The sequence below is a fragment of the Pristiophorus japonicus genome, chromosome 7 (assembly GCF_044704955.1).
Source record: "Pristiophorus japonicus isolate sPriJap1 chromosome 7, sPriJap1.hap1, whole genome shotgun sequence".
Classification (NCBI taxonomy): domain Eukaryota; kingdom Metazoa; phylum Chordata; class Chondrichthyes; family Pristiophoridae; genus Pristiophorus; species Pristiophorus japonicus.
Window position 1 is genome coordinate 215,933,187 of NC_091983.1, and position 14,161 is coordinate 215,947,347.

Below are 14,161 nucleotides of genomic sequence, written 5' to 3' on the forward strand. Positions count from 1 at the left end.
GTTAAAAGTTGGAAAATTGAAGTTTGAATCGAAACAGGATGTTTGGATCGAAACAGGCTGCTAGACGATATGGAGCCATTTAGCCATTGAAATGTATCTATCTGATCACCTGTGTGTTTACAATACTTCATGGTGGGAGTCGATTTATAGCAGTGAGACTTGACTTCAGGATAATGAATAGCTGGTCAGTTATCTGCAGGTTAAGTATTTACAAGACTCGGGGAGCAACGTGGAGGCCCCGACCTGCGTGAGAACATCAGCAGCAGATCGGGGCCATAACAGGAGCAGCGTGGAGGCCTCGGGGAAACATAGAAAATAGGTGCAGGAGTAGGCCATTCGGCCCTTCGAGCCTGCACCACCATTCAATAAGATCATGGCTGATCATCCACCTCAGTACCCCTTTCCTGCTTTCTCTCCATAATCCTTGATCCCTTTAGCCATAAGGGCCATATCTAACTCCCTCTTGAATATATCCAATGAACTGGCATCAACAACTCTCTGCGGTAGGGAATTCCACAGGTTACCAACTCTCTGAGTGAAGAAGTTCCTCCTCATCTCAGTCCTAAATGGCTTACCCCTTATCCTTAGACTGTGTCCCCTGGTTCTGGACTTCCCCAACCTCGAGAACATTCTTTCTGCATCTAACCTGTCCAGTCCCATCAGAATTTTAGATGTTTCTATGAGATCCCCTCTCATCCTTCTAAACTCCAGTGAATACAGGCCCAGTCGATCCAGTCTCTCCCCATATGTCAGTCCTGCCATCCCGGGAATCAGTCTGGTGAACCTTCGCTGCACTCTCTCAATAGCAAGAATGTCCTTCCTCAGATTAGGAGACCAAAACTGAACACAATATTCCAGGTGAGGCCTCACTAAGGCTCTATACAACTGCAGTAAGACCTCCATGCTCCTATACTCAAATCCCCGAGCTATGAAGGCCAACATACCATTTGCCTTCTTCACCGCCTGCTGTACCTGCATGCCAACTTTCAATGATTGATGTACCATGACACCCAGGTCTCGTTGCACCTCCCCTTTTCCTAATCTGCTGCCATTCAGATAATATTCTGCCTTCGTGTTTTTGCCCCCAAAAATGGATAACCTTGCATTTGTCCACTCGCCTAACCTGTCCAAGTCACCCTGCAGCCTCTTAGCATCCTCCTCACAGCTCACACCGCCACCCAGCTTAGTGTCATCTGCAAACTTGGGGAGCAGCATGGCAGCATGCCACTCCAGGGAGCAGCACGAGCTGGCGCAGGAGGGTGACGGTAGTGAAAAGTGACATCATCAAGGTCCAGGTCGGTGATTGGAGCATGGGCAGATACAGCAGGAGCGGCGAGGTTGTGGCGAAGGAGCGGCGAGAGACTATGGAGGGATGTGATCGGGGCCCAGGGGAGGCATGAGTTCGGGGCTCGGGGCCCAGGGGCAGCACGGACCAGCCCACACTGTGATATGTGCGTGCATTAGGTCCATGCAGCAGAGCTGGTCTCCAGTCGTCTTGGGTAATCCTTGCCACTGGACCAAGACCGAGCTCTGTCAAGCCCGTGTGGTGGCTGGTGTGCAATGGTCACCTCACGTTAAAAAAATCCACGCACAGGCATCTTCCACCCTTCAGGATATAGTTCAGGTCCTTCATTGAAACACCTGTGAACGCATCGTTTTTTGGCTTGGAAGCAAGTCATCCTCGTTTCGAGAGGCTGCCTACGATAATGAAGTATTTGACTGTACCTTTGATACTATGCGAGAAAGTTATCTGGTTTGTGTATAGTAGTTCAGAAAGCAGTTAGTCGTGATTTCAGGACAATGCCATTTTGATTGTACATTGTCTGCATGTTAATTGTCTGTATGTACTATGCAAGGAAAGAGTTCAAAGGCTTTTTAGGTATAAGAGATGGAACTGTTTTTTGTTAGACACACACACACACACATTGGACGCTGGAAACTCGGAAGGTGTATGTGTGTCACAAGCAGCCATGGAAATTGGAACAAGCTACCTTTGTGAAGTGTCTCAGTAACTTTCATACTGGGTTTGTATAGTATGAATGTCTGAATAAAAGACCTGATCCAGCCATTTACTACAACTGAATGTGTGTGTAATTCAACGTTTAAAGCAACTAAGCGAAAAGAGCAAGAAAACAGTCCAACACGCAGCATTAACATTCCACTGCTAATGGGTGCAGAGCTGGTCTTTAAAACATAGAGAAGTACACGGATGGCCTACTGTGCCACATTTGGAGTAACTGTTCCAAAGTTCAAACAATTAGAGGTCAGTGAGCAGAGCTGTGAACAATTTCTTCTCCCGGATCCCTCTGGGAGAAGAAATTGCTCCCCGTCCCCGTCTTAAATGGAGCAAATGAGGGAGAAGGGAATAGAGGGTTATGCTGACAGATTTAGATGAGGAAAGACGGGAGCGACTGAAACATAAACGCTGGCATGGATTGGTTGGGCCTGTTTCTGTGCCGTATATCCAACGGAGTTTAAAAGTCTAATGGGATGTTGGCCTCTATCGCAAGAGGACTGGAATACAAAGGGCTGGAAGTTACACAACCGCTGTACACAGGCCGGGGCCACTGGAGGGAGCAGCTTGCGGTGGCCCGGTCCGGAAATCGGCGCGGTCCCAGTCTGCAAGACCATCAGCAGGCCGGGGCCATTAGAGGGAGCAGGGAGTGGCGTGCGGCGACATACCACTGCAGGGAGCTGCGTATGCTGCTGCCGGAGGACGACGGCTGCGAAGCCAGGTCGCTGATTGCAGTGCGGGCAGGTGCAGCAGGAGCAGCGGGCAGGGCGAAGGAGTGGCAAGAGATTGTAGAGGGACGTGATCGAGGCCCAGGAGAGATGCGAGTTCGGGGCCCAGGGGAGGTGTGAGTTCGGGGCCAGGGGCCCAGGGGCAGTATGGGCCAGTCCACACTGCGATATGTGTGCGCACTAGGTCCGTGCAGCAGAGCAGGTTTCCAGTCGTCCTTTCTAATCCTTGCCACTGGACCAAGACCTAGCTCTGTCAAGCCCGTGTGGCGGCTAGTGTGCAATGCCACCACATGTTAAAAAAATCCACGCACAGGCATCTTCCACCCTTCAACATGTCGTTCGGGACCTGGAATATTAGGTCCTTCATTGAAACACCTGTGAACTCATCCCTTTTTGGAGTGGAAGCAAGTCATCCTCGTTTCGAGGGACTGCCTATGATGATGATGATGATGTGCATGCATTGAAACATGTATGTGTGCAATTCTGCTTTGCTCATTCTCCAAAGCAAAAAGCAAAACTACTGGAAATGTCAGTCAAGAGCGCAGGATTATCTGGAGATGAGTGGGAAGAACCTTAGCGCCCGGTGACAGCTCTACATCTCCAGGTCCTGCTACTGAGCCTTAAGAGAATCATGAGATATGGGAATAGGGCCGGAAAGTGGAGTTAAGGTAGACTTTCAGCCATTGAGTGGTGGAGCAGGCTCGAGGGGCCGTATGGCCTACTCCTGCTCCTAATTCTTATGTTCTTATAGCTGTCTACTGGTATCACTCTCAGAAATCCTATCAATGGCACAAATGTTGATGAAATATAAGTAATACACTAGCAACATATTTTAGTTTGCATCACTGAAAGATAGTCTCTCAAAAAGTTGTGCGAGAATTTAAAAAAAAATCTCTACTTGAAGAACTGCATATGGTGTAGAAAGTTAATCTCAGTCACCTTTAATTTCTGTACCCGGATCAGATTGAAGGGGTAAAGGTCTGTTCTCTCTGCCAGCTGTATGCTATGGGAAACTAGCTTGCTCAACACAAAACTGCTCACAATTTGGCATCAACAGGAAAGCTCAGTCAAGAGCGCAGTGCTATCTGGAGCCGAGTAGGAAGAATCCGAGCCCCCAGTGACAGCTCTACCTCTCCAGGTTCAGCTACTGAGGCAGACATGGTTATCAACCATTAACAGTACCCTGGAATACAGTGGACCTGCCTGGTTTAACTATCAGATTACGGAGTCTGCCAAAGAGGGTAGACCTGGTTCCAAGATTCCTTCGGTGGGCCTGTCATCTTGGAGCACACAAAGTAATTCCTCCTTACCCCTCCCCCAGGAAGAAGAGTCACTAGTTGTCCGTCAAATAACTGACAGTCACTGGGTGCCTATCAAATAACAAACAACAGGTACCAGAATAGCATGCTGAACAGCATAAGATCACCATAAGATGTGAGAGTGCATTATCATCATCCTCCTGACCAAGTCACCCTACTGGTCACAGGATGGACACGCATCATATCCCATTGAGCTGTGTAACTACGTTCCACCAGATGGAGGTATGGAACTTCAGCAGCAGCTGATTACCTCAATTGTGGTGGCCACCAAATCATGCATAAATGAGCGCAAGTTCTCATACCCAGCCACCAACCAGGTAACTCCTCCCAGCCACTAGGCAACGCCTCCCAGCAGCTGCCATCCCAAGACTCAGAGCTTCCTCATTGCCTCCACGAGAGGCCTGTCCTTTCAGCACAGGACAGAGCTACACAGCACAGCTTGTGTCGTCTTGGTATTGTCGTACAATTGACTTAATCAGCAACAGGCCAATTCAAATCCATGTGCGGGCTTTGGCAAAGAGGCTTGTTCACCATGTAGCTGACTCCACCCCCCTGCAACACCCATCCCCCCCGTCAGCCTACTCAATGATAGACTAGTGTAGGCATGATCCCTCCGACCCTGTAGCCACCTGCCCCCTTTGGACACAAATCCACCTTACCTGAAGGAAAACTTTATTGGAGCCAGGTAAATAGTCCGCCACCCTGCCAAACAACAATCGACCGATCCCTGATGAGATCCCAATACACATCAGAAGAACCTCTTCATTTTCCAAATTAAAAGTTTCTTTCACATGTTTCATCTGTTGAGAAAGAACAAACAAAAATTAGAACATGTTATTATGGCATCTAGACATAAGTTACTATTTGCAGTATTAGTGCATAAATGTTTCCTCTGCCTGGTATTTTTAATGGCGACACTAACCTGTTTATTTTAATTGGGTTAACATCTCTGTTAAAACAACAGAGTGTGATGCAAACTCATTAAGTTTGTACCAACAGATACAACAATATCAAAGAGCAATTGCAAGGCTAATAAGAAAGAACTTGCATTTATATAGCACCTTTCATTACCACAGAGCCAATTAATTCCCTGGTTTGGAGGTAAATGCGTCAGCAAAGGAACTGTCGCTGGCGCTCACGTAAATAGTTGAGGGGGGGGGGGCAGTGTGTGGAGAAGGGCCTATTGGTCAGGGATGGAAAGCCTGGAGCAGGGAGGCCTAAGGTTTCCTTGTGGGCCCTGACAGACGGACGGTGCACTCCTGCTCCTCCTGGCCCACGCTGAAAGTGAAAGGAAACGAGTCCACTTACTTTTCTGGGCTCCAGCTCCTCTTGCCGCCGGGTTGGCAGGTGGAGGAAGCCACAACGGCAGAGGCCTCTGATCAAAATGGCCGTCAGGCCCCAATGACATCATCGGAGCCCGATCCGCACATTTAAAGAACCTGGCTGCCATCTGGCCTCCCGCACGCGACCCTTTTAAAAAAAAAAAGTGTCAGCTTCCCCCATTGAGTCAGAAGGTGTGCCTCTCACTTGCTCAGAAGAGGTAGTTAGGAATGCTAACCGTGGGAAGCCAGCGAGATCGGTGCGGGTTAAGTGTCACGGGGCATTTTAACTGCCCAACTGTCCGGGACAGCAGGGTTAAAATTGGTCATTATGTGTTCACATCCTGGAGTGGTGCTTGAACCCACACCTTCTGACTCAATGGGGAAGCTGACACTTTAAACAAAATTGTACTCGGGATTGGGGTGGCACTGGCAAAGCTGCAATCACGGTCTGTCCCCAGTTGCCTCGAGAAGGTACTGATGATGGTGCTTCCACAAACGGTGTTGGGTAGGGAATTCCAGGACATTGACATCAGCGATCATGAGCGAATTGCAATACATGTCTAAATTATTATATAGTGTGCAACTGGGAGGTGATGGTGTTCCTATGACATTGCTGCTCTTGTCCTTCTCGGTGATAGAGGTCGTGAGGGAGGGAGGTGTCATTAAAATAATCTTGCTTAGTTACTGTACTACACCCTGTAGACTATACATTGCATCCAGTGTGCCAGTGGTGAAAGGGACACCGATCAAACTGCTCTGTCCTAGATGGTGTCAAGCTTCTTGAGTGTTGTTGTGGCTGGACCCATCAAGGTGACCCAGTATTTCTATCATACACCTGACTTGAGTCTTGTAGATGATGGATAAGCTTTAAGCGGTCAGGAGGTGAATCACTTGTTAAAGAGTGCGAACATATGAACAATGATGGACAGATAAAGACCCTCTGGTGCATCGAGGTTATTCCACACAATTGCGGTATCTTGTGTAGAAACATAGAAATTTACAGCGCAGAAGGAGGCCATTTCGGCCCATCGTGTCCGCGCCGGCCGACAAAGAGCCGCACAGCCCTTGGTCAGCAGCCCTAAAGGTTACATATAAACCCATGAACAATAATGGAAAGGCAAAGAGCACCCAGCCCAACCAATCCGCCCCACACCACTGCAACAACACCCCTTATACTGAAACATTCTACACTCCACCCCAACTGGAGCCATGTGATCTCCTGGGAGAGGCAAAAACCAGATAAAAACCCAGGCCAATTTAGGGAGAAAAATATCTGGGAACATTCCTCTCCGACCCATCCAGACAATCGAAACTAATCCAGGAGATCACCCTGGCCGTATTCTATTCCCTGCAGTACTTACCATTATATCTGCGCCGACCAACAAAAGGTCGTCTAGTCTAATCCCAATTACCAGCTCTCGGTCTGTAACCCTGCAAGTTACGGCATTTTAAGTGCCCATCCAACCAACTCTTAAAAGTGGTCAGGGTTTCTGCATCCACCACTCTTCCAGGCAGCGATTTACACAACCCTATGTGTAAAGATGCCCCCCCTCAAATTCCCTCTAAACCTTCCACCAACCACCTTAAAACTATGCCCCCTCGACCAATGCAAATAGACCCTTACTATCCACTATGTCCAGGCTCCTCAATATTTTGTACACCTCAATGAGGTCTCCTCTCAACCTCCTGTGTTTCAACGAGAACAAACCCAGCCTATCCAATCTGTCCTCATAACTAAGATTCTCCATTCCAGGCAGCATCCTAGTAAAACTCCTCTGCACCTTCTCTAGTGCAATCACGTCCTTACTATAATACGGCGACCAGAACTGCACGCAGTACTCCAACTGTGGCCTAACCAAAGTATTATACAATTTAAGCATAACCTCCCTGCTCTTATATTCTATGCCTTGGCCAATAAAGGCAAGCATTCCTATGCCTTCTTAACCACCTTATCCATCTGGCCTGCTATTTTCAGGGATCTGTGGACAAGCACTCCAAGGTCGCTTTGTTCATTTACACTATTAAGTGGCCTACCGCTTAATGTGTATACCCTTTCCTTATTAATCCTCCCAAAGTGCATTATCTCACACTGTTCTGAATTAAATTGCATTTACCACTGCTCTGCCCACCTGACCAGTAGATTGACATCCTCCTGCAGCCCATGACTTTCCTCTTCATTATCAACCACACAGTCAATTTTAGTGTCGTCTACAAACTTCTTAATCATACTCCCTATATTCAAATCTAAATCGTTGATATATACCACAAAAAGCAAGGGACCCAGTACTGAGCCCTGCGGAACCCCACTGGAAACATCCTTCCAGTCACAAAGATATCCATCAATCATTACCCTTTGCTTCCTACCTCCAAGCCAATTTTGGATCCAACTTGCCACTTTTTCCCTGGATCCCATGGGCTTTAACCTTCATGACCAGTCTACCATGTGGGACCTTATCAAAAGCCTTGCTAAAGTCCATATATACTACATCGTATGCACCACCCTCATCGACCCTCTTGATTACCTCCTCAAAAAATTCAATCAGGTTAGTCAAACATGATTGTATCACAACATATACACTCCACCCCACCCGAAACCCATGTGATTTCCTGGGAGGCAAAAAAACCCAAATAAAAATCCTAGGCCAATTTTGGGGAAAAAAATCTTGGAAATTCCGATCCATCTAGGCAAACGAGACGAGTCCAAGAGATTACTCTGGCCCACAGTACCCAGCCTCTTCACTGATCTTGTAGCCACAGTGTTGATATGAGTGGTCCAGTTAAGCTTCTGGTCAATAGTGACATGCCCGATGTTGATAAAGGGGGAATTGGCAAAGGCGGTGCCATTGAAACATAGAAAATAGGTGCAGGAGTAGGCCATTCGGCTCTTCGAGCCTGCCCGCCATTCAATGAGTTCATGGCTGAACATGCAACTTCAGTACCCCATTCCTGCTTTCTCGCCATACCCCTCGATCCCCCTAGTAGTAAGGACTACATCTAACTCCTTTTTGAATATACTTAGTGAATTGGCCTCAACAACTTTCTGTGGTAGAGAATTCCACAGGTTCACCACTGGGTGAAGAAGTTTCTCCCCATCTCGGTCCTAAATGGCTTACCCCTTATCCTTAGACTGTGATCCCTGGTTCTGGACTTCCCCAACATTGGGAACATTCTTCCTGCATCCAACCTGTCTAAACCCGTCAGAATTTTAAACATTTCTATGAGATCCCCTCTCATTCTTCTGAACTCCAGTAAATACAAGCCCAGTTGATCCAGTCTTTGATATGTCAGTCCCGCCATCCCGGGAATCAGTCTGGTGAACCTTCGCTGCACTCCCTCAATAGCAAGAATGTCCTTCCTCAAGTTAGGAGACCAAAACTGTACACAATACTCCAAGTGTGGCCTCACCAAGGCCCTGTACAACTGTAGTAACACCACCCTGCCCCTGTACTCAAATCCTCTCGCAATGAAGGCCAACATGCCATTTGCTTTCTTAACCGCCTGCTGTACCTGCATGCCAACCTTCAATGACTGATGCACCATGACACCCAGGTCTCGTTGCACCTCCCCTTTTCCTAATTGGTCACCATTCAGATAATAGTCTGTCTCTCTGTTTTTACCACCAAAGTGGATAACCTCACATTTATCCACATTATACTTCATCTGCCATGCATTTGCCCACTCACCTAACCTATCCAAGTCACTCTGCAGCCTCACAGCATCCTCCTCGCAGCTCACACTGCCACCCAACTTAGTGTCATCCACAAATTTGGAGATACTACATTTAATCCCCTCGTCTAAATCATTAATGTACAATGTAAACAGCTGGGGCCCCAGCACAGAACCTTGCGGTTCCCCACTAGTCACTGCCTGCCATTCTGAAAAGTACCCATTTACTCCTATTCTTTACTTCCTGTCTGCCAACCAGTTCTCAATCCATGTCAGCACACTACCCCCAGTCCCATGTGCTTTAACTTTGCACATTAATCTCTTGTGTGGGACCTTGTCGAAAGCCTTCTGAAAGTCCAAATACACCACATCAACTGGTTCTCCCTTGTCCACTCTACTGGAAACATCCTCAAAAAATTCCAGAAGATTTGTCAAGCATGATTTCCCTTTCACAAATCCATGCTGATTTGGACCTATCATGTCACCGCTTTCCAAATGCGCTGCTATGACATCCTTAATAATTGATTCCATCATTTTACCCACTACCGATGTCAGGCTGACTGGTCTATAATTCACTGTTTTCTCTCTCCCGCCTTTTTTAAAAAAGTGGGGTTACATTGGATCAGTTCCTATGGCGTGGAGAGTAGCCAGAGTCTATAGAATGTTGGAAAATGACTGTCAATGCATCCGCTATTTGCAAGGCTACCTCCTTAAGTACTCTGGGATGCAGACCATCAGGCCCTGGAGATTTATCGGCCTTCAATCCCATCAATTTCCCCAACACAATTTCCCGACTAATAAGGATTTCCCTCAGTTCCTCCTTCTTACTAGACCCTCTGACCCCTTTTATATCTGGAAGGTTGTTTGTGTCCTCCTTAGTGAATACCGAACCAAAGTACTTGTTCAATTGGTCTGCCATTTCTTTGTTCCCCGTTATGACTTCCCCTGATTCTGACTGAAGGGGACCTACGTTTGTCTTTATTAACCTTTTTCTCTTTACATATCTATAGAAGCTTTTGCAGTCCATTTTAATATTCCCTGCATTCTTCCTCTCGTACTCTATTTTCCCTGCCCTAATCAAACCGTTTGTCCTCCTCTGCTGAGTCCTAAATTTCTCCCAGTCCCCGGGTTCGCTGCTATTTCTGGCCAATTTGTATGCCACTTCCTTGGCTTTAATACTATCCCTGATTTCCCTTGATAGCCACGGTTGAGCCACCTTCCCTTTTTTATTTTTACGCCAGACAGGGATGTACAATTGTTGTAGTTCATCCATGCGGTCTCTAAATGTCTGCCATTGCCCATCCACTGTCAACCCCTTAAGTATCATTCGCCAATCTATCCTAGCCAATTCACGCCTCATACCTTCAAAGTTACCCTTCTTTAAGTTCTGGACCATGGTCTCTGAATTAACTGTTTCATTCTACATCCTCATGTAGAATTCCACCATATTATGATCACTCTTCCCCAAGGGGCCTCGCACAACGAGATTGCTAATTAATCCTCTCTCATTACACAACACCCAGTCTAAGATGGCCTCCCCCCTAGTTGGTTCCTCAACATATTGGTCTAGAAAACCATCCCTTATGCACTCCAGGAAATCCTCCTCCACTGTATTGCTTCGAGTTTGGTTTGTCCAATCTATATGCATATTAAAGTCATCCATGATAACTGCTGCACCTTTATTGCATGCACCCCTAATTTCCTGTTTGAAGGGCAAGAGGAGATGATTGTGCTTTCTCGTGTTTGAGATGGTCATTGCCTGGCACTTGTGTGATATGATTGTGACCTGCCACTTGTCAGTCCAAGCCTGGATGTTATCAAGGCCCTGTTGTAGCCTTACATGGGAAGAGCTGTCCACTGTGGAATCGGCAATGAACAGGCCCACTCCTCACCTTATGATGGAGATAGTGTGTTCCTAACACAGATGACACTGCACACAGGGAGGTTAAAGTAACAGTGACCTCAGTCTTTAATAAGACATTCCAGAATGAGGAACAGGCCTTAGGGGCCGGTTGATACAGTGCTGCCAAGGGATGCTGGGATCCCTTGGGACTTCAGAGGATGAGCTCCCTGTTGGCGGAACATGGGAGTGCATGCTTTCGAAATACACAAAGTCACCCCCCCCCCCCATCAAATTCAAAATGAAAACTATTTACAAGGTGAGGCGTTCGGAAGCCTTTCTTTCCCTGGTGGACCGCCTCAGTAAAAATGTCTGTTCTGGTGTGTTGGCTGTGCCTTTGCTGGGCTGGCGTGTTGTTGGCCTTGCAGGGCTGCTAGGTGAGCCTGGCCTTGCTGGGCTGTTGGGCGTGATGGATTTGATTTCCTGGTCCGGCGTGGTGTCGTTGGCTCCAAAGAGGTGGTGTCTGCTGTGGGTTGTTCAGGGTAGTCCGTGAACCGCAGCCTTGTTGGGTCCAGGTGCTTTCTGCAAATTTGTCCATTGTCTAGTTTGACTACAAACACTCTATTCCCTTCTTTAGCTATCACCATGCCCGCGATTCACTTGGGACCATGTCCATAGTTTAGCACAAACAGTGTCATTCAGATCAATTTCCCGTGACACAGTGGCTCGATCATCATTTACATTTTGTTGCTGCCGTCTGCTCTCTACCTGATCATGCAGGTTGGGGTGAACTAGCGAAGTCTGGTTTTAAGTGTCCTTTTCATGAGTAGCTCAGTCGGGGGCACCCCTGTGAGCGAGTGGGGTCTCGTGCGGTAGCTGAGCAGTACTCGGGACAGGCGGGTTTGGAGTGAGCCTTCTGTGACTCGTTTAAGGCTCTGTTTGATTGTTTGTACTGCCCGCTGTGCCTGCCCATTGGAGGCTGGTTTAAACGGGGCCGAGGTGACATGTTTGATCCCATTTCGGGTCATGAATTCTTTAAATTCGGCTTTGGTGAAACATGGCCCGTTGTCACTGTCCAGTATGTCAGGCAGACTGTGGATAGTAAACATGGCCCTCAGGCTTTCAATGGTGGCGGTGGCGGTGCTTCCCGACATTATTTCACATTCAATCCATTTTGAAAAAGCATCCTCCACCACCAGAACATTTTACCGAGAAACGGGCCCACATAGTCGACATGGATCCTCGACCATGGTCTGGAGGGCCAGGACCACAAACTTAGTGGTGCCTCTCTGGGCGCATTGCTCAACTGAGCACATACGCTGCATTGCCGTACACAGGACTCTAAGTCAGAGTCGATACCGGGCCACCACACGTGGGATCTGGCTATCGCTTTCATCATTACTATACCCGGGTGTGTTCAGTGGAGATCAGAGATGAACGTCTCCCTGTCCTTTTTTGGTAGCACTACGCGGTTACTCCACAACAGGCAGTCTGCCTGAATGGACAGCTCGTCCTTTCGCCGCTGGAACGGCTCGATTGGCTCTTGCATTTCAACGGGGATGCTGGCCCAGTTCCCATGCAGCACACAGTTTTTTTTTTACTAGGGACAGCAGAGGATCTTGGCTGGTCCATGTCCTAATCTGGCGAGCCGTGACAGGTGATTTATCATTTTCAAACGCTTCCATGACCATCAACAAGTTTGCAGGCTGCACCATTTCCACCCCCATGGTGGGCAATGGTAGCCGACTGAGAGCATCCGCACAGTTCTCGGTGCCTGGCCTGTGGTGGATGGTATAGTTATACGCTGATAGCACGAGTGCCCACTTTTGTATGCGGGCTGAGGCATTATTATTTATCCCCTTGTTTTCAGCGAACAGGGATGCGAGGGGCTTGTGATCGGTTTCCAGCTCAAATTTGAGGCCAAACAGGTACTGATACATTTTCTTTACCCCGAACACACAAGCTAATGCCTCTTTCTCAATCATGCTGTAGGCCCTCTCGGCCTTAGACAAGCTCCTGGAAGCATAGGCGATAGGATGCAACTTCCTCGCAACGTTAGCTTGTTGTAATACACACCCGACTCCGTACGACGACACTTCACATGCTAGCACAAGTCTTTTACATGGGTTATACAATACAAGCAGCTTGTTGGAGCATAAAATGTTTCTGGCTTTCTCAAAAGCAATTACTTGGTTTTCTCCCCATACCCAGTTCTCACGTTTGTGCAATAACACATGTAGGGGCTCTAAAAGGGTGCTTAACCCCGGTAAGAAGTTACCAAAATAGTTGAGGAGTCCCAGGAACGACCGCAGCTCCGTGATGTTCTGTGGCCTGGGCACGTTCCTGATAGCCTCTGTCTTGGCGTCTGTGGGCCGAATGCCATCCGCCGTGATCTTTCTCCCCAAAAGCTCCACTTCTGTTGCCATGAAGAAGCATTTCGACCTCTTCAGCCTCAGCCTTACGCGATCCAGTCACTGGAGGAGCTCCTCCAGGTTTTGTAGGTGCTCGGCGGTGTCCCGACCCGTGACCAATATGTCGTCCTGAAAGACCACCATGTGTGGTACCGACTTGCGTAGACTCTCCATGTTCCTCTGGAAGATCGCTGCAGCCGACCGAATTCCAAACGGGCATCTGTTGTAGATGAACAGTCTCTTGTGCGGGTGAGGCCCTTCGACGGCTCCTCCAGCTCCTGCGTCATGTAGGCAGAAGTCAGTCGAGCTTGGTGAACGTCTTGCCTCCTGCAAGCGTCGCAAATAGGTCGTCTGCCTTGGGTAGTGGGTATTGGTCCTGTAGCGAGAAACGATTAATAGTTACTTTATAATCGCCGCAAATCCTGACCGTACCATCACTTTTGAGTATTGGAACAATCGGGTGGCCCACTCACTGAATTCCACTGGGGAGATGATGCCCTCGCATTGCAGCCTGTCCAACTCGATTTCCACTCTCTCCCTCATCATGTGAGGTACCGCTCGCATCTTGTGGTGAATGGGTCGTGCCTCTGGGACCAAGTGGATCCGCACCTTTGCCCCAGAAAAGTTTCCAATGCCTGGCTCAAAAAAGGAAGGAAATTTGTTAAGAACCTGGGTACATGAGGCCTCATCGACATGTGATAGCGCCCTGATGTCATCCCAGTTCCAGCGGATTTTGCCCAGCCAGCTCCTTCCAAGCAGCGTGGGGCCATCGCCTGGGACAATCCAGAGTGGCAGTTCATGCACCGTGCCCTTGTAGGTGACCTTGACCATGGCGCTGCCCAGGACAGTGATAACCTCTTT

The 14,161-nt window shown here is 48.2% G+C and overlaps 1 protein-coding gene across 1 annotated transcript in view; it reads right to left on the bottom strand.

Annotated features, from left to right (window-relative positions):
• The window catches only part of slc16a10 (solute carrier family 16 member 10), a 129,790-nt gene that overhangs the window by 18,230 nt on the left and 97,399 nt on the right, over positions 1-14,161 (bottom strand). The window contains exon 4 of the mRNA XM_070885794.1: positions 4,721-4,861. Within this exon, the coding sequence (XP_070741895.1) occupies positions 4,721-4,861 (141 nt within the window). The remainder of the gene's footprint in view (positions 1-4,720; positions 4,862-14,161) is intronic.